At 36.6% G+C, this 25379-nt stretch overlaps 4 protein-coding genes across 4 annotated transcripts; 1 reads left to right on the plus strand and 3 right to left on the minus strand.

The window, feature by feature from the left end:
* Nucleotides 1-1518: 1518 nt before the first annotated feature.
* LOC117631946 (DExH-box ATP-dependent RNA helicase DExH9) lies at nucleotides 1519-8742 on the minus strand. Its single transcript, XM_034365290.1, has 13 exons — nucleotides 8297-8742; nucleotides 7963-8163; nucleotides 7306-7863; nucleotides 6794-6898; nucleotides 6204-6314; nucleotides 5580-5830; nucleotides 4890-5013; nucleotides 4415-4697; nucleotides 4183-4337; nucleotides 3857-4006; nucleotides 3531-3763; nucleotides 2987-3251; nucleotides 1519-2053 (listed from the first exon to the last, which is right to left on the minus strand). Exons 1-13 carry the CDS (start codon nucleotides 8573-8575, stop codon nucleotides 1775-1777), a joined length of 2994 nt encoding a protein of 997 aa, XP_034221181.1. The 5' UTR covers nucleotides 8576-8742; the 3' UTR covers nucleotides 1519-1774.
* Nucleotides 8743-17045: 8303 nt separating this feature from the next.
* Nucleotides 17046-17786, plus strand: LOC117630137 (probable histone H2B.1). Its single transcript, XM_034362891.1, has one exon. The coding sequence runs from the start codon at nucleotides 17138-17140 to the stop codon at nucleotides 17570-17572; it is 435 nt and encodes a 144-aa protein (XP_034218782.1). The 5' UTR covers nucleotides 17046-17137; the 3' UTR covers nucleotides 17573-17786.
* Nucleotides 17787-18023: 237 nt separating this feature from the next.
* On the minus strand, nucleotides 18024-21831 carry LOC117630136 (pheophorbide a oxygenase, chloroplastic). Its single transcript, XM_034362890.1, has 7 exons — nucleotides 21044-21831; nucleotides 20511-20746; nucleotides 20200-20326; nucleotides 19647-19783; nucleotides 19391-19550; nucleotides 18543-18821; nucleotides 18024-18445 (listed from the first exon to the last, which is right to left on the minus strand). Exons 1-7 carry the CDS (start codon nucleotides 21494-21496, stop codon nucleotides 18191-18193), a joined length of 1647 nt encoding a protein of 548 aa, XP_034218781.1. The 5' UTR covers nucleotides 21497-21831; the 3' UTR covers nucleotides 18024-18190.
* Nucleotides 21832-22988: 1157 nt separating this feature from the next.
* On the minus strand, nucleotides 22989-24635 carry LOC117631784. Its single transcript, XM_034365084.1, has 3 exons — nucleotides 24418-24635; nucleotides 23574-23674; nucleotides 22989-23469 (listed from the first exon to the last, which is right to left on the minus strand). The coding sequence occupies exons 2-3, from the start codon at nucleotides 23654-23656 to the stop codon at nucleotides 23343-23345; spliced, it is 210 nt and encodes a 69-aa protein (XP_034220975.1). The 5' UTR covers nucleotides 23657-23674; nucleotides 24418-24635; the 3' UTR covers nucleotides 22989-23342.
* Between the last annotated feature and the right edge of the window lie 744 nt (nucleotides 24636-25379).

Genomic DNA, 25379 nt, shown 5'->3' on the forward strand with positions numbered 1-25379 from the left:
CAGGCTGGTGGGACCCAGAGCTTGCCCGGGCTCATTTGGTTGCGCTGGAGTTGGATTTGGGCTGGTGGGGGGCCTGTTGCCCTGGCAAGGCTTGTGCGCTGGAGGTGCTCTTAGAAAGGGCAAGGGAGCATGGCACGCGCACCCTCACTACCATCTAGCCGAGAGTGAGAAATAACAAAACAAAAAAAATAACAAATTTAATGGCTTATTATCACAAAACGTTCCTGAGTTTTGCGAAACTATCAGATTGCGTCCTCTATGTTTTTTTTTGTCATTTATGGTCCTTAAGGTTAATAAGTGTCCTCACAAATAGTCATTGTCGTCATATTCCGTTAAAAAGTCTATTAGGTTGATGATGTGGTGGATCCCACATATCCAATAATATGATGCCACGTGGATTAAATAAAAAATACATTTTAAAAAATAATTTCAAATTATAAACCATTTAAAAAATTAGAAACCCAAAAAAAAAAAAAAAATCACCACTTTCTCCATTGCACCAAACCCCCACATCCTTCGTCCAAAAAACAAAAACCTACATATCCGAACCTGCTATCCCAAGTCAACACCCACAACAGCCAACCCAAACCTTGATATGCCAGGAACCTCACCCACTGCCAGTCTAATCTCCACCACCAAAGACCAAAATTGGATGGTGGTTAGTAAGGCCAAATGAGTTGGTTGGGTGGGCTTAGTGGTTATCTGGGTTTGCTTGGAGGGGAGGGGGGTGGAGTTTAGGTTGGTTGCTGTCAAATAAAGAGAGCATGGAAGAGAGACAAAAAGGGAGAGAAAAGGAGGAGGGTGGGGCAGTGGTGCGGGGGGTGGGTGAGGATAGGTGCGGCTGTTGGAGGTTTGAGAGGGAGAGAGAGTGGAGGTGGATGGGAGCTAGGAGAAAAATGGGGGAAGGAAGAATGGTGGGGGTTGGGGTTTTGTGCGATGGAGAAGATGATGGTGATTTTTTGTTTTTTGTTTTTAATATGTTTTCTTTTCTTTTAAGTCTTTTTAAGGGTTTATCGCAGCTATGGTCCCTTAACTATACCCGTAATTGCATTTGAGTCACTGAACTCAATTATTAGTTGCAAAGGTCACTCAACTATGTGTTTCGTTGCACTAGTAGTCCTTCCGTCAAGTCCGTTAGTTTTTTCCGTTTAAAATGATAACGTTGCAAGATCTATCTAATTATTGATGAGCAAATGTGACTTTTTAGTTAGAATTATTTGTAGCAATAATCCCTCAACTCTACTCGAAATTACATTTTGGTCACTTTTACTCCAAAAAATGGTTATAGAAATCGCTTAATTAGGTGTTGTGTTGCACAATTAGTCCCTTCCGTTAGAGAGACTTGACGGTAGGGACTAACGTGCAATGAAACACACAGTTGAGTGACCTCTGCAACTAATAATTGGATTCTATGACCCAAATGCTATTACAGGTATAGTTGAGGGACCATAGCTGCGAAAAACCCTTTTTTTAAATTTTTTTTTATAAGTTTCCCTCTTGATTTTCGAAACCATTCTGTAACACAATAACATGTTTCCCTGTTACAGTTTACATAAATAAATTAATGAACCCCTCCTAGAATAACACATAAGGTCCGGTCCGAACCGAAAAGAAAAAAAAAGTCTACTTCGGAAATAATATGTACATCTCAGGCCAAAATTTTGTAGGATGCTCATGACGCCCTTGGAACATGAATTCATCCACTTCAAAATTCCCTACTACTAGCATAAAAACTAGAAAAATAAAAAAGGGAGGAAACATTTTCCAGGGAAAATTATAGGTATAGGGAAGCTGCAAAGACAATGTCCCTCTTGATTTTCGAAACAGCCTCCTCAAATTTTGACTCGAGCTCAGTTTCTCCAATAGACTGGGCTGCTTGTATAAGTTGCTGAAGAACTTCCTCTAATCTCCTAATAGCCCTGATCAAGCTTCCCTCAAAAACAGGTGTAACTGACATGATCTCGTAGAATTTGGACCCTTTCGCCCAAGCATACAATGCCTCCATAATATCAGGCCGAAATGAACTCACAAAGCTGTCAACATCAATTTCGACCTGTTGTGTATATAATGCAAAAAAGCATTTCAATATATAACACGTCAAGAAGGTGAAACTTCAATATTTTGCAATAGCACAGATAAATTTAAACACTTAAATGTTTTACAAAGTAGTCCAGTTGGGTCAGTTTAGACCAATATACCAGTGGAACCAAACAGTACATGCGCACTGAGCAAAGATCATAGAAATTTATTATACTATTCTTGTCCACAGGCAATAGCCATTTAATTTGATAATATTTAATCTATGAATCATAATCTCTTGGTGGTCTAAATGTACTCCACACAAAAAGGAATCTAAGCTTCTCACAAATTTTACTGCGAAAGATGCATGAGTATACATATGGTTTGAATGACCATAGAACTCTGGTAGACTGATCATATACAAGCTTTAATTGATATTCAAATCAAGTTGGTCGTATAAACATGATTGAATTCGCACAAGCTATCAGATTATAACTCAAATGATCATCAAACTCCTTATGAAACTATGATAGGATTTCCAGTTTTGGTAGTAGCTACTTCGCAGCCAGAGTTTAGGATGACAGAATGGCAGAATGTGACCACTGACCATGGATATGGGACCTTAAGTTCTCTACAAGGTATAGATTGTTATTTTTCTACAAGGACACAAACATTACATCAAAATACTTTTGGGAATTCATGTGTCACAGATCTTTAAGTAAATTAGTTAGCATTATCTAATGTATATGACTGCAATCAGGAAGGCCCAACAAAACGGGGCTGTCACTTTCTCAAGTTGTCCTTTATTTTAGACAACTCAACATGCACCCAACTTTTCTTTGACCATTATGACTTCCAAACTTCCAAGTAAGAAACATTTCATTGAGGAATAATTCCCTGTTATTTAGAGTTCAGTTTATTTTCAAATGAATATTCAGCTGTACCAGAAAGGAAGTCACTTCTTTACCTTGCACTCAAGCTGAACCTCAGCAACCCTCCGAGCTGTATCTTGTAACTGAGAAAAGAGCAGGTCAAGTTCTTCCCTTGGTTTTGTAGCATCCTTAAGTTTCTCCTGCCACACAAAACATGAGAGAAGAGACACCATCTCTTCCACCTTTATGTCCTTAAAAACCCCATTGAACATGAGCTCAGTCAAGGTCAACTCCTCTGCACTACTGATTTCACAAGCAACTTTACCCTTCAACTCCACAACATCATCACTTGTAACATATCTGCATTTCAAGCCACAACATTCGTGATATAGAATTTCTGGTTTTATAATAACAAAGTTACACAGAATTACGAAAAGTTGGCCAATCCTTAAAATCTGTCTCTAGCGTGATAAGAATGATAATTTTTAAATTTTATACTAAATAATAAGCAAATTTTAAATTTTATACTAAATAATAAGCAAAGAGTAACATATATCAGTACTAAAGAAAAAATAAACAACATTATGGTTACAATAGAAAGTGAGGGAAGGCCAGAAGAAGGATAAAGAGAATCATTACCCTAGCCTCCGAAGAACCCGCTTTCTTGCCTTAAGTTCATCTTTAAAAGCCAATGCAGTGGAAGAGCGCATTGTTTTCTTGATCGACTTTATCTTGGCAGCCAATTCTTGCTTCATGTGAAAAACCTTAAGCTTTTGTTCTATAAGTGGAGAATTTGCAACTTCATGCCTGTCAAAGAGGTTCTCTAAAGCCTCAATCCTACGAGACACCTTCCTGTATGAACTACTTTCAATCTGAAGAACAGCAAAGTCAAGTTGAAATCAGTAACATATAGAATATTTAAATTAAAAATAATAAAGAATAAAAATCAAATTACAGCAGCATACCTTCATATCTTCTTCTGGATCTAGCATAGGAATCTTTTCTTTATCAAATCTTGAAAGAGTTTCAAGAACTCTCTTCAGCGTGTTTTCTCGGGCTTGTAGTGGCAAAAGATCATTTGGAATGACCATACAAAGTCTACTCATAGTATTTATCTGTTCACAAATATAAGACAGCAAATAAGAAGTTTAATGAGCGGTCAATGAATTAATACATGTGGCATCGAATTGAGAATGCTTTCTTAATGAATTTCAATAATAACTCATACACAGGAAAAATAAATCACAATAAAATAGAAGCAGATAAACAGCAGGAAGCATCAGACATTTACCTGAGATATGGAAATGGAAACAACAACAGGTTCTCCTGGCTCTTTTAGAGGAAAAATTTTGATGGTTTTCTTTGCAACTCCATCTGCACTCACCCCACATCTTGTCAGGACATCCACTGTGTAGTCTGAACCTTCAGGTTTTTTACTTGCATCGTCTGGACAACACATGGGCCATTTAGCAACCCAAAAACTCAAATCAGAATATAGACTCTAAGCAATTGGAAATCCTAACCTTCGGAAACATTTTTCACCCGTTGAAAATTAAGTACCACTCCCCATGTGACAGGGTCTTCAACGGAAAAAGAGGGGGAAGCTTCATCATTCCTAGCACATTGGATTGACACAAGCCTACCAGGTTTCAGAAATGGTAAGCAGTACTTGGGAGAAAGCACAATACCACGAAGTTCCTTTTTCAAACTCTTGTATTGTTGTAATAGATTGTAATAATTCTTTACACTATCTTCTTCTTCAATTATAATTGAATCCCTCTCTTGCTCAAGGTCCTTTCTTTGTTTCTGCAATAATAACGTAATTCACAATTTCACAAATCAAAAAACACAATAGAATTGATTATCTGTAATCTCTTAATAGATTTCTTTAGATTGTCAAGACACCTTGTGAAATACAAACAAATCTCAACAAAGATACAAAGAAAAGAAAGAGGAACTGAAATTGCAAGATTACAATCCTCATCAAAGCCAACTAACCTCAAGATTGGGGATGGCACGATCAGCTTGAAACTGATAGAATGAGTTACGAAGCAAATTTTCTGGATTACCATCTTCGCTGCGTAATTGATTCAGAAGCATGTTGTAGCTCAAATGAAAAGCACTGGATAGAAAAGGGACAGAGGTCAGAAGCATGAAAGGGGAAAATTTATTACAGTTCAGATTGCTATTGAACAAAAATTTCAGAGAAAATGGATGAGTGTACCCGTCTATGTTGAAAATTGTATAAATGAGTATTACCATTTTTCTTTTTAAGTTTGATACACAGAAGTCCACTAAACATGCTTTGTGGACTCTGTTTCAATTCTGGGGTCCCTTGCTGAAGGCAACAACCTTGGGACATAGTAAACTCTAACAAATAGTTAAAGCAGTACCTTGAGGACTTGAACCAGATACCCTGTGGGAACAAACCATGGGGCAGACCGCTCAACTAAGCCCTCATTGGCAAGCTGTGGTTTCTCACGATATTGTTTCCTTAAATGTTTTTCAACATTAAAAAGATATGTTGTCAGATATGTTTAGATATTTCTGGTAGCAGGATGCAAGTTCTTGTACGTATATATCATGAACAGCTTCTTCACTGCGTTTGTGCATACTTTTCTATTTTATTATATTAACAAATTATTTTGTTTCTCATAAAAAATCTAGATTAAAAAGTAACACATGTACCTGTTCAAACAATCAGCACTTCCTTTGAGCATCATCTTAGCAGTAGATGGTTCCAGCTTCTCGTCTACCATGAGTATGCATATCCCACGTTCATCAATACCACGGCGACCAGCACGGCCGCTCATTTGTATATACTCTCCACTGGACAGCCATCTGAACTTATCACCATCAAATTTCCGGACATTGGTAAACACAACAGTTTTTGCAGGCATGTTCAATCCTATGCTGAAGGTCTCTGTGGCAAATAAACACTAAAGAAATATATTTCAATATTTGTACCACTTTGTTTTTAAAAAAATGCTAAAAATATATGTTAAGATGCATATAATAAGGCTGGAATTGTGAGAAAAAGAATGATAATGCAATTTATTGAAAAGGCTTTTCTGGCCAATATGTCTGGAACAGTATTGCCAACAGAATAAGTAGACCAATTTGGATTTTGGTTAAAAATAATCATAGCAGTCTAGCCAGAACAAATCAAGACTTTCCTATGATAAAAAAGGTCCAACTGCCTGGTCCAGATTTAAAATACTGTTTGGGATTTGTAACTAAGCCATTTCAAACAACAATATATGAAATGTTATGCATAAAACAACAATAGACGAAATAAAATTTAAACCCAACCTTGATCAGACCATCCTGAAATAAAAGTTCAATCACTTCCTTCAGAATGGGAAGCAAGCCGGAATGATGCACACCAATTCCACGCTTCAAAAGGGGTAGCATATGTGAAACCTGTTTTAAGCAGTATCCTAAGGAATGAATATCAATATGAAATAAAGCAAAATTCTTAGCAGTTTTGGGCATAGAGATCACAAATTTAATACAAAACATGATTTCAAATAATTACATACCACTTTATCTGAATATCTATACAGAGTTAACATTATTTACTGTGATTTTATTTGCTACTATATATGAAGTTAATTAGATTAACCCAGCCACTAAGTGTGTTCAGTTCCATTATGCTTTAACTGAACCATCAAAGCTCCACTTTGCTTACTCAACTGCCAAAGTCACGAGATAACTCAAATATTTAAAAGGAGTGCAAGACACATGCAAACAGATCAACTCAAGACTGATGAACATAGAAACAAGTTACACCTGACGTAATATTTGAGAAGCAGTAAAACAATAAATCTAAATTCTAAACCAAACACAAAGACATGCTTGAACAGACATGCCAACTCAAACAGGAAGAAATGACAGCTTGCCTGGGGTAACTTCTTATCGTCATCCGAAAGCATATCCATAGCATACCAGAAGACCTTTTCTATGTTTTCTTTCTCATTGTCCCCATTTAGATCCATTTTTGACATCTGTCACACCAACCAAACAAAAAGCAAAAAATTGGAACCATGAACAGTTGCTCAACAATAAGATGAAGAAACTAAAGAATTACAACAAAATATTTTTAAAGAAATTCAAATAAACATTCAGGGCCACATTTGATTGGATTCCACAAGGCTTCCCAACCAAGAAGTAATACTTCTGAATGAATACCCATCCACATACATATTACACTTGATCTTTTATCCAAAAGGTTGACAAACAATGGATGATCAAAACATAATGCATCATATCTGCAACATGCGGGTAACAGGGTTCAAAAGGTTCACTCTGCATAAAACTCAGCCAATAATAATCGGACAACTTATTGGCATGGGGCTTGCCAGTGTTCCATGTCATTTAAAAGAAGTATAGTTTGCAACAAACAGGTTTGTACCTGCATTGCAAGAGATTCGCACTCCCTTTTGCTAAAGCTGAAAAGTATGACAGGGTCATACTGTCGTTGAATTATCATTTTCACCATCTTGAAGATATCACTTTCCTCGGCAGCCTTGCCCATGATCAAACCCTTCTGCCACTTTCCACTATCCTTCTTCTTAGCACCATCCGCAGCAGGGACAAGAGCATTTAGAGCTTTTTGAAAGCTGTCCTCACGAAATTTCCCTTTTTCATCAACTACTAAGAACAAACCGTTCCCTCCAGAAGGAAAAATATAATGCTGCAGAGGAGTTGGCCTATAATCGGTATAGACAATGTGACAAGGCTGACGGTGAATCTTTGCGAGCCAATCAGCAAATTCCTTAGCATTTGGCACGGTTGCTGAGAGGAAAACAAACCGTGCATTCTTTGGAGCCATAACAATGCTCTCTTCCCACACCACACCTCTCTCCCGATCACGCATGTAATGTACCTCATCAAAGATTATCCAAGCCACTTCCCGTGTCACCTCCGACCCTTTGTACTGCATGCTACGCCAGATTTCTGTGGTCATAACCTGAACGAAATTCGAAAGTAGCTGATTAGCTGAGCAATATGGGTAAATTGGCAATCTACCAAAAACCCTGAAAATCCAAAAAGAAAAAGACGTGCATACCAAGCAGGAAGCGTTGGGGTCTATTGTTACGTCCCCAGTCATCAACCCAACATCTGAAAACTCCTCTTTGAACTCTCTATACTTTTGGTTGCTCAGAGCTTTGATTGGTGAAGTGTATATCACCCGTTGCTTATTTCTTAAAGACATTGCAATGGCATACGATGCCACAACAGTTTTTCCAGCGGATGTATGAGCAGACACCTATTAGCATATCCCCACAATTTCACAAATTATTATACTGAATTCGAAATACACCACAATTCAAATAATTTCAATGGGAAATTTTAAATTTTAAAAAAAAATTGAAAAAGAAAAAATCATTAAAAGAAATTACCATGACTGACTCGGCTTTTTCCAGGCACTTTATGGCTTCGGACTGAAAAGGGTCGAGAGTGAAGTTGAATTTCTTGGCGGGCTCCGAAGCTTCTCCAGCAGAAGCAGAAGAAGAGGGAGGAACGACAAAACCCTCAGGGTAAGACACGTCATGCAAGCACGCCACGGCTTCGTCGTCCAAGGTTACACAACCATTCTCCTTTTTTTGTTGTTTCTGTGAAGCTCCTTCTGCCTCGGCCGCCACTTCCTCCGACTTTCTCTTCAGTGATCCCATTTCCATTCGAGCTTTTACCCTACCCAAACGCGTCCCTCTCTGAAAGTTTGACCGTCCGATATTTCTCCGATACTCCAATGATACCGTTCCGATACGGCGCTGCTGCGCGAAGTCTGAGGAAAATGAAGAAGCGTCGTCGTCTGTGAGGCTCTACTGCGCCAGGAAGAAGAGGAGAGCGCGTATTTGGTTTTTTTTTTTTAGGGTTTTTACTAAGACGTCGTCGTCTCATTGTTGGGCTTTCAATTTCACTTTTTTCTTTTTTCTTTTTTTGAAAAATAATTTTACTTATATATATGAAGCATAAAACAACTGGCAGGGAATTGTAAAACATGTAAAAATACTAGAAAACGCTTTTGAATTCACACTTTTTCATAATTATTAAAATTAAAAGAAAAATCAAATAGTAAATCCTATTTTTATGGAACAAAACTACCCATTATCTTTTTTAATTCTAAAATAAAAAATTTTTTTTAAAAAGCCTCTCGCAGGCTCGGAAGCGCGTGCAGAGAGTTTAGTTTTACTTAAGTTGGAACCTAGTTAGCATTTTCTCATTTAATACTCGTATTATACACGTACGTACATATTTTTTTAATAATACTTTCATTTTCCCTTACACGTCTTAAAGACTTGATAAAACACAAATTTTTAAAAAAGAAAATGTACAATTCAAGTATTATACACGTACGTACATATTTTATACGTTTAATACACGTGTTTTTTACAAAATTTTGAATAATACAGACAAAATTCACTTATTATACATGTATTTTTCACATATTATTTAAAAAATAGTATATATTAAAATATTATATAGTTGTCAAACTTTTCAATTCTTATCAAAATTTTACCGAATAAAATACGTACGTATTTAATCCTACTTTTTCCGTTTCGTGTTTTACTAACTATGGTTGAAACCCATTTTTAGAGGAATAAACCTTTTTTTCTTTTTTGAGACAACACACCCATTTTTTAAGGAGTAAACTATGTTGTACTTTTTTAATTGTTATCAAAATGCATTAATTTGTTACATGTGTTAATTGATTTTTAGTTTTAGGTTTTGAACTTAATGATGATGATAACATGATGGATGTAATATCAGTTTTTGTTATTTATATTATTTTTAAAATATATAGTATTTTAATCAATGTATAGGTGTCGTATCTATATCCTAGTTTCATAATTTTGGCATATCATGGAATCGTATCGTATTGTATCGACATATCCATATCCGTATTCATGCAACATAGTTGAGAACCTAGTTCTTGGTGCGCCGAAGAAGATAAAATGAAGAAAGGAAAAAAAAAAAAAACAGAAAACGGTGTTGGATAGTGGTCTGGTACGCTCCTTTGAGGTTGGAAGTCAGGGTTTGAATCCCCTTGGCTCCAGTCTCTTAATATTTTTTGTAATTTTTTGTGATGGGTTCGATTCAGTGAACCGTTGATCTTAAGAAACTCAAATTGTGAACCAAGAAATCTAATAAATTACATAAAAACTTTAATAAATAGAAGAATATTAGGTATGAAATAATAAGATGTGGAAAGTTTTAGGAAATATAGTTATTTGATAAAAAGCAATAGTTTACTACTGTGACAATTTTTTAAAATAATAATTCTAGGCCTACTTTTAACTCTTTTTTTTCACAACAAATAAGAAATTGTCACATGAGTTGAAGCATAGTATTATTGTTAAATCTTTATTTTTCACTACTTTTTGTTAGGTTATTTTCAATTTTTAATATTCATGAGACGATTGTAAACTATGATTTTTGTGATGAGGTTAGGCATGAAGTCCTAATTTCCCATTCTTAATTTTCCAAAAATGCATATTCCAATTATTCGTCATCTCATATTATTGTTGTTGTTGTTTTTTAATTTTATTTTTTACTTTTGTTGTTGTCGTTGTTCATGTTGTTTTTTTTATATGCTTCTTTGATATATTGTAGGCTTATTCATTGTAGTGTCTCTTGAAACTTCAGTCAAATCTCACTTTAATACCCCCTTAAAAAATTAAAGTGGCCCATTTTCATCCCTTGATCGAGGTTTGGTAACCCACTTTGCCCCCTGCCCTCAACTCCATCTAAAACTCTGTTAATTCTGATGACGTGGCATGAGTGTTTTTGTAATTTCGTATATATAGACCATTACTCACTAATTAAGTGGGTGACATGGCAAATGGAGCCTACGTCTACATAAATAAAAATATAATTACATTTTTTAGTAATTAAAAATAAAAACATATATACAAAATTTAAAATGTAAAAAATAAAAAAATAAAACAAACAAACCCATCTCAGCCTTCCCTGCGCTCATCCCCAGCCGCCCCCGCTCTCTCTTTCTCCCTTCCCCGATACACACCCTCTCCTTCTGCTCGTCTTCTCATGCTATTTCCTCAAATTTCATCTCTTCATCAACCCTAAATCCAAAATAAAACTTGATAAATTTTGGGGGAGATAGAGAGACAAAGAGGTACAGTGGCTTGGGCCTTGCAAATCGGGGCTTGGGTATGAGGCTAGGTACAATGGCTTGAGTAATTCTGGGAAAGTTTGGAAATGGTAGACTAACCACTTTGTAGAGAAGGAAAGAAAGGAGACATTTTCTTCCAAATTCCTTCTCTCTAAAAAAGTCAATACAATCCAAATCGTTAAAAGCTCAAAACTCACCACCCTTGTTAACGCCAATTCCAATTTACACAAAATCAACCAAAAAGAAAACAACCTTAACCCATTTATCCATATGTTCATCTCTTTCATCATATACGTATCTCATCATTCATTTCCTTCTTTCAGGTGATTTTTTTTTTCTTTCTTAAATTTTAGAAAACAAGAAAATTTAAAATCTTTGCTGGCGTGGACAAGGTTTGTATGAGTTCTACGGCGCCCTCAGCTTCTGTTTTCTAGGTTTTAGGTTCTTCATATTTTGTGGATATTTTTTTATTTATTGATATTTTGTGGATATTTGCTAGTGGGGTTGCCATTTTCGCTTTCCAATTACCAGGTTTTGAGTTGAACCTCAATAGATTTGGCCTTCAACCCCACTATCTCCCTCTGTCTCATCCTAGTCCCCCAGATATGAGCCATATGATCTCAAATTGTAGAGCCGCCACCACTGCGGCCATGGAATTAGGAGAAAGTTAGTGAGATGGTGTGTTTTGCGGGATTGGCTCGATTCCGAGAAAGAAACAGAGGGGTAGATAGAAGAAGAGAAGGATGGAGAGAGTGAGAGAGAATGAGAGGTCGGGATAGGGGTGGTGGTGTACGGTGTACGTTGGAATGGATTTGTTTATATTTAATCTTATTTTTGTTACTTTTTTAATTTTATTTTGTTTATAGGTAATTTGTTTATGTTTTTAATTATTATTAATTATTAATTATTTAATTATGTTTTTATATATGTGGAGTAGGCTTTACTTGAGGAGAACTTGAGTGGGTAATTATCCATATGTACGAAATTACAAACATACCCCTACCACGTTATTAAAGTTAGGCTTATTATCACAAAACATCCATGAGGTTTACGAAACTATCAGATTGCATCCTTAATGTTTTTTTGTGTCACTTATGGTCCTCAAAGTTAGTATGTGCAATAACAAATGGTCCCTGACGTTAGGGTCTGTCAAAAACTCTGTTAGTTTGCTATCGTGGCATACATATATATCACAAAACATCCCTGAGGTTTACACACTTATCACAAATGGTCCTTACGAATTTTTTAAAAAAATTTAAAATTCATAAAATTTTGGTTTTCTTTTTAAAATTATTTATAAATGAAAAAACAATTTATAGAAGGATTTTAATCTTGAGGACCATTTATGAACCCTAAACTTTTAGTTTTTTTTTTTCATTTTTAAATTTTATGAATTTTAAATTATTTTTTAAAAACTTCATTAGTTTGTTGATGTGGCATATATATGGAGCCCACATCTACAATAATATAGTGTCATATGTATTTAAAATTTAATATATATTTTAAAATAATTATAATTCATAAATTTTAAAAAGAAAACAAAAATTTTATGAATTTTAAATTAAAAAAATTTCGTAAGGACCATTTGTGATAGGTGTGTGAACCTTAAGAATGTTTTGTGATATACATATATGCCACGTCAGCAAACTAACGGAATTTTTGACGGAACCTAACGGCAGAGACCATTTGTGATCATACATGCTAACTTTGAGGACCACGAATGACAAAAAAAAACATTAAGGATGCAATCTGATAGTTTCGTAAACCTTAGGGACGTTTTGTGATAATAAGCCTTAAAGTTAACAGAATTTTGGATGGAGTTGATAGGAGGATGCAAAGTGGGTCACCAAACCTCGGTCAATGGATGAAAGTGGACCATTTTGAGTTTGGGGGAGCAAATTGAGATTTGACCAAAGTTTCAGGAGGGGCATTAGTGTAATTAAGCCTATATTGTATGGTAGTTATTGTCTAAATGAGTTATTTTTTAATGATTTCTCAATCTTTCCCAACCCAATCGTTTGTGACCATACCTTTATTTAATTTTTAATTGTTAGATTGATTAGGGCTATATGTGGAAAAATAAGGAAAATATTTGTTTCCACTCTTGAAAGAAGGAACTCATACTATCCTATAAATCATAGCTTGACATGTGTGTATATATATATATATATATATTTTTTTTGATGAATTAAGTTTGCTTATGATTGTTGAGGCTCAAAAAATCCAAGCCTGGGCCTAAATATTTTTCTACCCCAATACGACACCTAACTTGGGTACGCAAGAGTTCGTCATATACGCTTGCACACGTGCCACGCACAGCAAATAAGTAACACGCCACGCTACAAGCTTAAGTGGGCCTAAACCACGTGAATGTCTGGGGCTTGCTGAGTGGGTTGTGGTATGGATAGTTACGAGCATTCACGAGGCCCATCAATAAGTGGAAGTTTTGAGCTGCTTGAGAGCACCAAAACTCGAGCCCATTTCTTGAGCTCAAACATATGGGTAAGCATGAGAAAGAATGAGTGGCCCAATAGCTTAGGAAAATATCTAATGGCTTGCAAACACTTGGAGAAATCCCACATCTGCTAAAATATCCAGAACCGTGATCAAATAGGTTGTTTCCAGCAGCTTGAGCAAACTCACAAGCCGCTGGAAACAAAATACCAATAGCCCAGCCCAGTATCGTGGAAAATATCCAGCATCTCTGTTAAAACCAGATCGAAGCCAAACTATCAAAACCAAGCAAACCCATGTGCTGATCACCTTTTTGACTAGCACCCTTACCCATTCTTTTCTATTCAAGCTTTGGTGAGAAAACAAGAAGCAAAAGTGAGTGGCGCCTCACCCACATGGAGAAGTCCAGCCGCCTGAGGACCTTGGAACCCCAAAAAGTTGCGTGCCTATGGGTTCAGGCTAGGGAAATTTCACCAAACAAGATTAAATGGAAGAAAGTGAAGAAAAGGGGGAAGGAGGCTTGACAAAATTAAGGTTTCCAACGCCTATAAAAGGAGCCATTTCCTACCCAGCAAAGCAACACACCTTGGTTGCTGCAAACCTCCCAGCAACCATGAAAACTGATTGAAGGCAAGCATCCCATTTGGAACCCTTCAATTTCATGCTTTGTTCTTCCATCTTCTTCATCTCTCTCCTAAAACCCACATCCAAATAGAGCAAGCATCACCTCTCATCCTTGCAACACTTCAATTTCGAGCTATATTCCTCTATCTCTTCCTATTTTCTCTTCTGTCAAGCAACCCAGGAGCTTGACGAAGCTTTCGTCAAGCTGCTGGAAATCTGCTAAAGTCACTCATGCTTTTATCTTCTTCCTCTCTTTCCGATAAACATATCCAAAAAGAGCAAGCTTTACCTTTCATCCTTGGAACCCTTCGATTTCAATCCATGTTTTCCATTGCTTCTTTTTTTCTCCTATGTCAAGTCATTACAGAGTCTGACCAAGCTTTTGTCAGGCTGCCGGAAAATTACTCAAACCACCAACTTCTCTTATCTATCTATCTATCTATCTATCTCTCTCTCTCTCTCTCTCTCTCTCTCTCTCTCTCTCTCTCTCTCTCTCTCCTACGAACCCCTTTAGAATCCATTCCTCTTTGCCTTAAAAACTCTGTTTCTCATAGGAAATCACAGCTATTTCTCTCTCTCATGCTAAACTCATGAATGTTCAGCTCACATGCCACAAGCTTCTCATGCTAAGCCAAAAATTTATCTGTAAGCGACTGTTGGTTTCATTGGTGAAGAAGACCAATGTGTTTCCTAAGGCTCAGCTACCCTTTCAAAACACTCTTGGGGTTTGATCCTCGAACTCAGACTCAAGGGGCAATTTCACACATTTGGCTCTTTACATCAGCCCAGGCCCCATAAGTAGCTGCTAGAACGAAAAAGCCCCTGCAATGATTCAAACTGTAATTTTTAGGAAGTAGGAATCCCTCCTTCCGGAAAGAAAGGGAAGCAGTGTCCAAAAAATAATCCTTTTTGGCTTAGAGCATCCAGAGTAGAAAGGTGTATGTCAAATATAGACATTTGGTTGCCAGAATGTCCTACTATGTGGAGGTGTATACGGCTGTAAATGCATATCACAACCGTGAGATGGGAAAAAAGATGCAAATGTACATCTAATTTTACACCCAACCAAGTGGATCCCATAATAGAAAAGCCAAGACAAAGGAGAGAGGAAAGCTGCCTAAAAGATGAGAGCATTTTTGCTCACAACTTTAATTCAAGGTGTATCATCACCACCATTCTCAACACTTGACACGTGTCCATATGCATAACTACTGTTCTATAAATACAAAGTAAAAACTTAATTACGATTATGCCTATGAACACGTGTCAAGTATATTTCCCCTAAAATGGTGGTGATGATACACCTTGGATTAAAGTGGTGAGCAAAAATATTTCCCCTAAAAGATGGGGAAGATATTAAAATGGTGGGCCTATGACGTGGCTGAGATTTATTAAAATGATGCAAATGTGAAAAGTTCTTCGCCAACAACTCTTTAATGTATGGCCAAATTTCATTCAAATTGAAATATGAAACTAACAACTACACTGATCAATGGTGAAGAATAAACTCATCTAAAAACCAATGGTTCAGATTAATTTTATTTACATCATATTGGATGAAATTATATCTTATTGGAATTTTTAAAAATTTAAGTTGATTTGTTTAGAAAAAATAATTAAACCTAACACACCAAAAAGTAACACAAAAAACAAATTAATACAAGAAAATCATATTTATATATTTGAATTTGCATCCAACTCATTGGAGCAAAAATAACATCTGCATCTCTCAGAGGTGTAAAGGAGATGTAAAAGTGACTTTATACCTCCGAATTCACACATCCCCACTCTGGATGCTCTTAGAGCATCCACAATGAACTCCCTAAACCACCTCTTTAGAGCATCTCCAAAGGAGATGTCAAATGCCAAACATCAAATTTAAATTTGATGACTGATGTGGCAATTTGACATTTTACACAGCTTTACACTCGATATGTCAAATTAAATTATTATTTTATTACATTTTAGTGTTGATTTATTTTTAATTAAAAAGAAAAGAAAAGAAAAGAAAAATAAAATATTCATTTGACATCTTTCTTTTGGGATGTCAAAAATAACATCTTAACCTCCAGCTTTCATTCTATATCAACTTTGACACATTAGTTGGAGTGATGTGAGATATTATTTCTAGTCATTAAATGTCTATGTGGCACTTTTGACACATCGGTTGGAGATGCTCTTAGATAAAATTTAGGGAGGAAGAAAACTCACCTCCAACTATGCTCCCTATCCAGCTCCTAAGTATGAGGAGAGAGAATGAACTCTTAGTGGCTCCCTATAATTTAATGCTACACTATTTAATGAATATTTTTAAACCTTTAATCAATATTTTCTATTTTTATATTATTTTTTCATATAGATGGACCATTTATGTTGAATTAAAATATAATTCTAACATTTATGACCACCTAAATTAGAGAGTATGATCGAAGTTAAAATTTTATAAAGAGCTCCTAAAATAACTTTCGTGTGTTTTTAGTTAAATTTTAACTAAAAAATAAAGAGCGTGATTGTAGATACTCTTAGAACATTAATTATTTGGTTTATTGGTGGAGTCTATCTATCAACAGACTGGAAAAACCAAATCAGGGAAAGTAAATGAGAAAGGTAGACAGCATTCCTCTTAACACACTGGTGTGAATGTGTGATGTGATCTACAAATTAACGATTTTTTTAAGTTTAAAACTTTCAATTATTTTCGCCAGAGCGCGCTTCAAGACCCAAGCCCGCCAAACCCAAAAACCTATTTTAAAAACTATTCAAAACAAAACAAGCCCAAAAATTCCACCGCTCAACCGAAACCCAATCTCCACCGTCCATGCCCATCTCCCGAAAATCCAACCGCTCCACGTCATCGATCCGCACCTCACAAACTCAACCAATCACATTCCACCTCCTCCCATTATATAAACAGAACCCCAAACCTCAAACTTCAAACCCAACACCTTCACAACACAACCTTCGTTTCAAAAGCAATCTGTATTTCTCTCTTCCTTCAAAAGTCTCTGAAAAATCTCTGAAATTTGCCATGGCGCCCAAGGCAGAGAAGAAGCCAGCCGAGAAGAAGCCAGCGGAGGAGAAGAAGGCCGAGAAGGCCCCTGCAGAGAAGAAGCCGAGAGCCGAGAAGAAGCTTCCCAAAGAAGCCTCTGGTGCCACTGACAAGAAGAAGAAGAGATCCAAGAAGAGCGTGGAGACCTACAAGATCTACATCTTCAAGGTCCTGAAGCAGGTCCACCCTGACATTGGGATCTCAAGCAAGGCCATGGGGATCATGAACAGCTTCATCAACGATATCTTCGAGAAGCTCGCTCAGGAGTCTTCGAGGCTCGCTAGATACAACAAGAAGCCGACGATCACTTCCAGGGAGATTCAGACCGCTGTGAGATTGGTTTTGCCTGGTGAGCTCGCTAAGCATGCCGTCTCGGAGGGGACCAAGGCGGTGACCAAGTTTACTAGCTCTTAGGGCATTTGGGGAAATGGGTAGTTTGTGATCGGGAATTTAATTAGGGTTTTTAGTTGTAAATTCTAAATTTGGGGTTGGCATCTGGGATGCTTAGGATGTTAGGTTTAGGGTATTTTGCAGTTTGCTTTTTGGGTTTCAAATTTGAACATTTTGCTTGGTGATTTCTGGATGTAATTGATCTCATATTAATTAGATGTTCTTGTTTTGAATCAAATTGTGCTTAATTGTGTTTTTGAGACTTGTTAAGCACCTCTAATTTGGTCTGGTTGAAATCATGACAGTAGCAAACTAACCAATTCTTGTAGGTGCTTAACTAGTGAGTTGAAGTTTGGGGTTCTGGTTTAATACAAATCAATGTCTTGTCATTTTTTTGCATAAATACAAACTTTTGTACATTGTTTATGTTTTGTATGCAAGCAAATAACTCTAAACATAAATTAAGGTACCTAGATTTAAATCTCATAATCCAAACGGACTTGGACTCGTTTGGAATGCTGTTTAAGCTTTGTATTAATCCTAACAGTGATGCACTAGAAACTACTATCTAAGGCAGTAAGCCCTGCATCAGGCAAAAAAATTCTGGTTAGTTTCCAACTTTCCATGTACAACTCTATATCTCTATTCAATTTCAGCATGTACATAATCAACAAACACAAAATTCTTTTCGAGTTCACGTAAGGCATAAGCAAAGGCAGCACTTAGAAGCGCAAAGCCGGCCAAAATGATCCGTAGCTGCAGATCTGACGGAATTCCGGCTGTTGCGCAGAAAACAACGGTTGCCCCAATTAGCAGCTTCTGCCATGTCTGGAATGCTGTATAAGCTTGCTTACATGAGGAACATTTGAGGGTGTGCTGCTCAAATCTGTCTAACATCTGCAAAACAAAGTTAAAATAAAAACCAAGTCAAATAGCAGCTTCAGATAGAATTTGTTTAGTTTGCTTTTCAAGAAAGGAAAGAACTGCTTATCACCTGACGTTTTGATAAGACCATTGATGGCAAAGGTTGTTGGTCAATGCTGCCAAACCACTCAGGTTGGCTGTTGCCATGCCGCCTCAGCCAATTCCGAAATGCCAAGACGAAGCGATCTGCTTGTGTGGGAGTGAATGTGATTTTTGTGTACTGCTTATTAACATCACCAGATTGCTCCTTGGACTTGGAAAGAAAGACCTTCTCTTGACCCTGAAGGACAATCATGTCTCCATCATACACCTTATTTGAAGTCCAATGCTCATGCCATCTAGGAACCACCTGAAATATTTACAAGTTGAGAAATAAGGAAAATCCAAGATTATAAGGAAATAAACATTGAAAAAGGATATTTAAAAAAATTAACATGAAGCCTGCTATGAGCGTAACATTCTGATTGGTTTACTGCTAAATTGTTTGACAAAATCCTAGCTTGACTCGGGAATAAGGACTGACAGCAAGTAAGATCAATATATTTCACACACAAATCAAAGTAAGAACTTTTGGAAGCTCATTGAAAAGTGATATTGCTTCTTAGCTCATATGGCATCCGATGCTCATAATTTGGACTGGTGCCTAATCCCTTCTTCTATAGTTTAATAACTAATCACGTACAACTTATCTGAGTGTCAACCAGAAAAGCTAAACATCACATGTTGTATGGAGAAATCAGGAATTCACATATCCTCTCATCAAGTTATATGAAGTTATAATGAGTAAAAGTAATTTATTTCTACACAAGAGACCATAATAGTCTCCAACATAAGGATCCTGCTGGACAACAAGTGCTGGTTCACCAAATTGTTGTTATGAAGTACAAACTACGACATAAGATAACACAAAGTTCATACCTGCCACCAAGCAGGCCCTGGCATGCTGAACTGAAAGAAGTTTCGAGCACTACAAACAATAGAACGAGTCTTCCCTGGTGCCATTGGAACGTTGAAGGAACAAATCCATATAATCCATTTTTGATCACCAACTAGTGGAAGCTTTGTATCAATCTCTATTCTGGATAAAACATGATTTAGTTTATAAGGATAACATCCCAGTCCTACACATAACTCATATAATCTTTTACTGCTTATATGAGGGTGATGAACTTACTTGTTCAAATAATAACAAGGAGCTATAAACTCAGCAGTAATCCGTGGGTTGCCTTCATTTGCTCCAGCAAATCCCCATGGGCCGCTGGCCTCCACTTTAAACGGCAAAGGCTTGGCTCTATCTCTCCTTCCTGTAACCTGTTTGAGTGATTTCACAATTAATTAAAATGGAAACTTTATCTATCATGAAATGAACTTCAATTGCCAAGTATTAACGTTCCTTATTCTACATTGCCCATTTCCTAACACATCCCGATTAGAAGAGCTTGGATCTTAGAATTCACATGCCAAGTACCACAGAGCAGAAAAAAAAAAATGGTCAAGTTCCAAAGACCAACACATGCAAAATACATGTAGCAAAAGTACATAACATTAGATTGGAACAGACACAAATGTGTATGATAATGCTTTCGTAGATTTATCCACCAACAATACGCCAACTGCTCAATTTACTAGCATTCACTATTACCACTCTAACTGCACGATTTTAGAGGTATTTTTGCTTGAATAACGAAAAAGAAAGAAAAACCCAGATATTAGATCGAACCATATACCTTGTGATGAGCGAAGTCAATGTGGGAAGGATCAGAGACATTTTCCATGAGGGTATCATAGCCATAGAACAGATCACGCTGGATTGTCACTGATGAAAACTCAGGTTTACCAAATTCCTCAGGCAGCCTAAACATTGAATAAGTACATCACATTAAAAGGGCATTAAAATATTCAGTAATCAAAGGTATAACAATTAACAACTAACCATATTAAACAATTAAAAAACAATTCGAGCACAGTAATCAACAATCCTAATCACTATATTCACAAATTAAAAATTCACAAGAGAGACATAAAATGAATCAATTACATGGGAGGCTTAGTGGCATTAGCTCTTTCCCATCCATTCTCATCTGGCCAAACAAAGAGTAGGCCTTGAGACACCAGTGTAGGAAGCCTTGTAGCACATGCTCTTGGAGACCGAAGGGCACGAGCCTCAGGACCTTCAGATGAAGCCTGCGGAATCTTAACACATGATCCACATCCGTCAAATGACCATCCATGGTATGAACACTGCAAGTTTCCCCCTTCATCAATCCGTCCTTCCTGCAAAACCAAACAACCCCACCCATGACCCAGTTTCTCATTTAATTATCTGAACATCTTTAAACCAGAAATTGATGTTACGCTTACATTACAGTTACATGGAAGTCATCAAATTTTATATGATTAGTGAGGCCAACTGTACAAAAAGAAAGCAACCTAACGTATTAAAAAAGACCAACTTGGGGAATTTTATTGTCTTATTGTTCTTTCTTTTCCTCCAAATTATCGGCAACCAAACAGAGCATAACATTAATCTGACAAAAATGATCAAGTAAGAGTGAACCCAGAAAAGCTTACAGATAAGGGCGCGAGGCGGTGAGGGCATTTGTCATCAAAAGCAACCCATTCACCAGAAGACTTATCATACCATAAAACAAGGTCACGACCCAGAAGCTGAAATGGGGTAGGCAAGCGAGGGTCCAAATCTTCAATCAAAGAAACTGGGTACCAATGATCCCTCCAATTGAACTTGGTTGTCGGGTTCTCATCGTGAACCTCATCCTCAACTCTGTAATCTTCACCATCTTGTTCTGTCTGTGTGGGTGGTGCCTCTGGGTCTGTGGTTTGTGGTTGGGTTGCAGGCACAGCTACTCTCAAAGGAGATATACTTTTTGCTCTACCTGGTAATTTATGATTTGGGTTATTGGTGGAGATCAAGAAAGGAAGTGTCTTGGGAGGTTTTGGGGTTGGTGATGATGATGATAGAGTAAAAATTGTAGAAGAAGCAGAGGAAGAGAGTAAAACTGCCATTATGGGTTTGTTTCTGATACTTCAATTCTGTGATTTTCTGCTGAAGAAATTGGTCAAGGTAGGCTCTAAAAAGGAAAATGGAGGACTTTGCGTGCAAGTTTGAAATGGGGCCCTTTGTCCTTGCCTGAGCTAGAGAATTCCAGTTTAAGCTCTGAGGAGATTAACGGTAATTTCGGGAGGGAAAATTGTGCACAAAATAGTCATTTGTGTCGTGGCGAGAGGTCATTGGTTAGGTTTTGTTTGGTGTTGACGTTGCCGGGCATTAGTGAGTGAGCCACCGTTGAGAAAAAATCACGTCCACAACTTTGGAAGACAGTAAACTTGCTGATTCAGAGTTCAGACGTAAAACAAGGACACGAGTACAGAAAAATCAAGAAGCTGAATTATGGACGAGGTGGAAATTTTTTTGGACTTTTTTCTTAAGGATGGGCCAAGTGGCAATTGGGTTCATAAAATGGACCCTAATAAGATCCTTATGGCCCAAAAAACTCTTACTTAAAAGGGGGTGAAGGTTGCGGCTGGGTGGGTGTTGGTGGGAGCGGCTCAGGGTGGGTAGAGCTGGGTTGTGGTATTTATTATTTTTTTTTTCCAAATATTTTAGTTATTTATTTTAATTTTTTAAAACTCAAACAGTAAATCATGTGACAATTGGACGGAAAATTTGATGGAGTTTGAAAAATTTGACGGTAAAGGTGAATTGGATATTTATTATTTTGAGGACTAAATTGGCTTAAAAATTAATTCAGAGGTTAAATTCGATTATTATGAGTTCAGGAGGTAAAACATCTGAAAATCTAAGGGAAAAAGTCACTTTTGATCACTGTAGTTTGTCAATTTTTTAAATTTAGTAATGTAGTTTTAATTTTTTCAATTTAACCCATGTAGTTTGATTCTATCACAATTCAATGACACATCCAAATTTCTATCTAATTCCACCAAAATACCCCTGCACATAAGAGGCACATGTTCATTCCATCAAGGAATTAAGTCCTTAAATTACAATAAAATCAAACAACAGAGGTCAAATTGCAAGAATTGAAACCATATGGACGAAAGTGAAAATTTCATTAAACTAAAGGGAAGAAAAATGATTTTTTTTACCTACTTAAAACAGCATACATGTTGAATGCCAATTTATGCTTCGAATTTAGTCTTTACTTTGAACAAGTCTTGACTTTAGTAGGGTTAGGGTTTATTGTTTAGAATTTAGAGGCATGTGAATATGAAAGCAAAAATAACTAGGGTTTAGGGTTTAGATGTACCTCTCTTAAACTCTGGTTATATTGTTCTTCTCTTTTCAATTAATCAACATATGTTTTAGTAAACATACAGAGGTACACTCTCAATTAGCCAAATCCGGTCCTCCGTTGCATTTTATAAAACATAGAAGTATAATCAGAATCGAACACATGATACATAAAGAATTTTACATCCCGCTAACGAATGCACTTTCCTTATTTTTCTTAACTTGAATTTGATTTTCCTTCAGGAATCAGAAACTAGAGTATGATCCTTCTATTGAAACATACATTAAAAAAACATAATAATACTAGTTTAGAATCAATCAAAACAATTCATATCCATCTCTCTCTGTGTCTAACTTAAACTCTTTTTATGCTTTACACAAACGAGTTCTAGTACTAATAATAGTATTAAACATCCCGCTGCCACTCAGTTTAATACATTCAAAAGTGAACATGAGAAGAATTTCGACCTCTCGCTCTGTGGTACTCAAGACATTCCTGGTCCCGAATCCAGACAAGTACGTTCATCTGGAGCAGCAAACTCCAAATTGATTCAACTTATTAGGGTTTACTTCCTGAGAGCAGATATCATGCCAAAATACTCACTTCTTTGGGTAGGTCTGATGGTCAGGGCCAACGTCTCGGGAACCAGTGTTTATATAAGGCCCTCGAAACGTTGCTTGGGGTGCCAGTGGCTTTGAAGGGTCAATGACAGGCTTTGGGGATGACCTGGAAAACAAAAAACCACATTATGCTAACTTTTTTTTTTCCCTCATGAATTAACATAACATTATGGTGTGTATTCATCATCATTGAAATGGCAATCTACTTACGCCATGTAAAAGGGAAATGCCAAGCCCGCAGCTGCAAAAGCCACCAAGCCAGTAGCAACAATGGCATTCCGTGCTCGGGCCATTGAGAGTACCAAAGCAAACTACACATGAAGTAAACAAGAAACATAACAGTTATATTCAGTGAATATGAAACTATGTATTTTGGTATGCTTCCAACCGAAAATTTTCATGGTTATTGCCTCGAAAATTATAGCCAGTATATTACAATAAGAGCAAACTTCTGTTTCATTTCCATAACCAATGCACACGCCAAGTTCAGTAAAAGAAAATGTTCAGCCGACTGTAAAACTAGGCAAGGAAATGCTCAATCCATAAATTAAATAGACATTATTATCTCTTGCTATCTAACCTCCAAACTGTAGAAAGAAGGCTATACAGATTCTAACTTCAATTCAAACAGTAAATCTAAGGTTCAAATCTCACTAAAGAAAAGAAAGGCAAAGACACATTTTACTCCTGGTAGTTCCAACTAAAGTTCTCCACAACAAGTATGCTTCAAATATTCACATTCATGAATCTTGATTAAACCCTCCAATTCACATTAAGAAATTGAAAAGCTATCACTCTGTTTCTCATCTCATTGATAGAATTTTCCGCATATTTTGATCCAAACGGATAATTAGGCATTCGCACACAGAAAGATCAACTTTTTTACAATGAATTGAGTAATGAGTGAGGAAAAAAAAAAAGTTAATCCAATCATATTTCAAAAATCGAAGAAAACCCTAATTTTGAAAACGAATTATGAATAATGAATTGGTGAAAACAGAAATGGAAGTTCGAAATCGCAAAGAAGAAAGTTGAAATTGAACGATTGAATCACCTGAGTCACTTCCAATTGCTGCCCAGAAGGAAATAATAGCTGCTCCAACACTCACCGACTCGGGATTCGGGTTAAGACTGGGGAACTGAAAGTGTTTGCCGTTTTTCTGGTGAACTGCTCTTTCATTTAGGAAGAAACGGGGCAAATCATAACAAATGAGGTTCAGGTAAGTTATGACCCAAAACATTTATCGGGTCAGAAGACAGATAATTCTATCGGCACCTTAAAATTAAATTATCACACCCATAAAACATAATGTGATTTTTACGGTTTTAGCATTTTTTTTTTAAAAAAAAATACATGCAATAATCTAAACTAAAAGCGGAGAGGGTTTTTTAAACACACTACGGCAAACTTGACACCACTGATTTACAAGTAAAGACCATTTTTCATTGAGTTAGCCTCGTTGGCTTACGATTTTAATTTAGTTTAGTGTGATTATAATGGTTACCCGGTGTCTAGAAAACATTTCATCATTTTCTAGCTTTTATGTTTAAAATGATTGGCGGTGGTAATTTTAGTTCTAGAATTTCAACTGTGATAGTCTGTGATCTACTGGGCATACTTGTCTTGCAAACCCATTTTGTAAGATATGCGTCTCCTTTGTTTCTCAGACAAGAAGCTTAGACTGGTGACCAAAGAAATTGAGACTAGGATAATCCCACGTCCATCACCAGGTTAAAGATGCTGCTGTTAGATGCATAGTGAGTTGGTTATTGGGAAATTACAATGTACATCAACTGATGACCCATTCAAAAGTTCGACATTTCCCACGCAAAATGAAGACCTACAGGAGATAAAAACTGAGATGAACACAACCCATCAATCCCAAATATCTTTGCACATAATTCACTTTCCAATCATTCTGACAAAAATGGAGAATTAGCTTTGCTTCTCAACAATCACAAAACTATTCAGCATTCACTTCCAATCAATTGGGAAAGTATAATATTTAGCAGAAT

The sequence above is a fragment of the Prunus dulcis genome, chromosome 6, assembly GCF_902201215.1.
Source record: "Prunus dulcis chromosome 6, ALMONDv2, whole genome shotgun sequence".
NCBI classification, from domain to species: Eukaryota; Viridiplantae; Streptophyta; class Magnoliopsida; order Rosales; family Rosaceae; genus Prunus; species Prunus dulcis.

Coding starts and splice junctions, on each gene's coding strand:
- LOC117631946 (XM_034365290.1), bottom strand. CDS start 8,575: ATGGAAATGGGATCACTGAAGAGAAAGTCGGAGGAAGTGGCGGCCGAG. Junction 6,315..6,793: donor ACGATAAGAAGTTACCCCAG/GCAAGCTGTCAT, acceptor TGCTTAAAACAG/GTTTCACATATGCTACCCCT. Junction 4,698..4,889: donor GTGCCATCCCCAATCTTGAG/GTTAGTTGGCTT, acceptor TTATTATTGCAG/AAACAAAGAAAGGACCTTGA.
- LOC117630137 (XM_034362891.1), top strand. CDS start 17,138: ATGGCGCCCAAGGCAGAGAAGAAGCCAGCCGAGAAGAAGCCAGCGGAG.
- LOC117630136 (XM_034362890.1), bottom strand. CDS start 21,496: ATGGCAGTTTTACTCTCTTCCTCTGCTTCTTCTACAATTTTTACTCTA. Junction 19,784..20,199: donor TTGACTTCGCTCATCACAAG/GTATATGGTTCG, acceptor TCACTCAAACAG/GTTACAGGAAGGAGAGATAG. Junction 18,446..18,542: donor TGGTCTTATCAAAACGTCAG/GTGATAAGCAGT, acceptor TTTGTTTTGCAG/ATGTTAGACAGATTTGAGCA.
- LOC117631784 (XM_034365084.1), bottom strand. CDS start 23,656: ATGGCCCGAGCACGGAATGCCATTGTTGCTACTGGCTTGGTGGCTTTT. Junction 23,470..23,573: donor GCATTTCCCTTTTACATGGC/GTAAGTAGATTG, acceptor TTTGTTTTCCAG/GTCATCCCCAAAGCCTGTCA.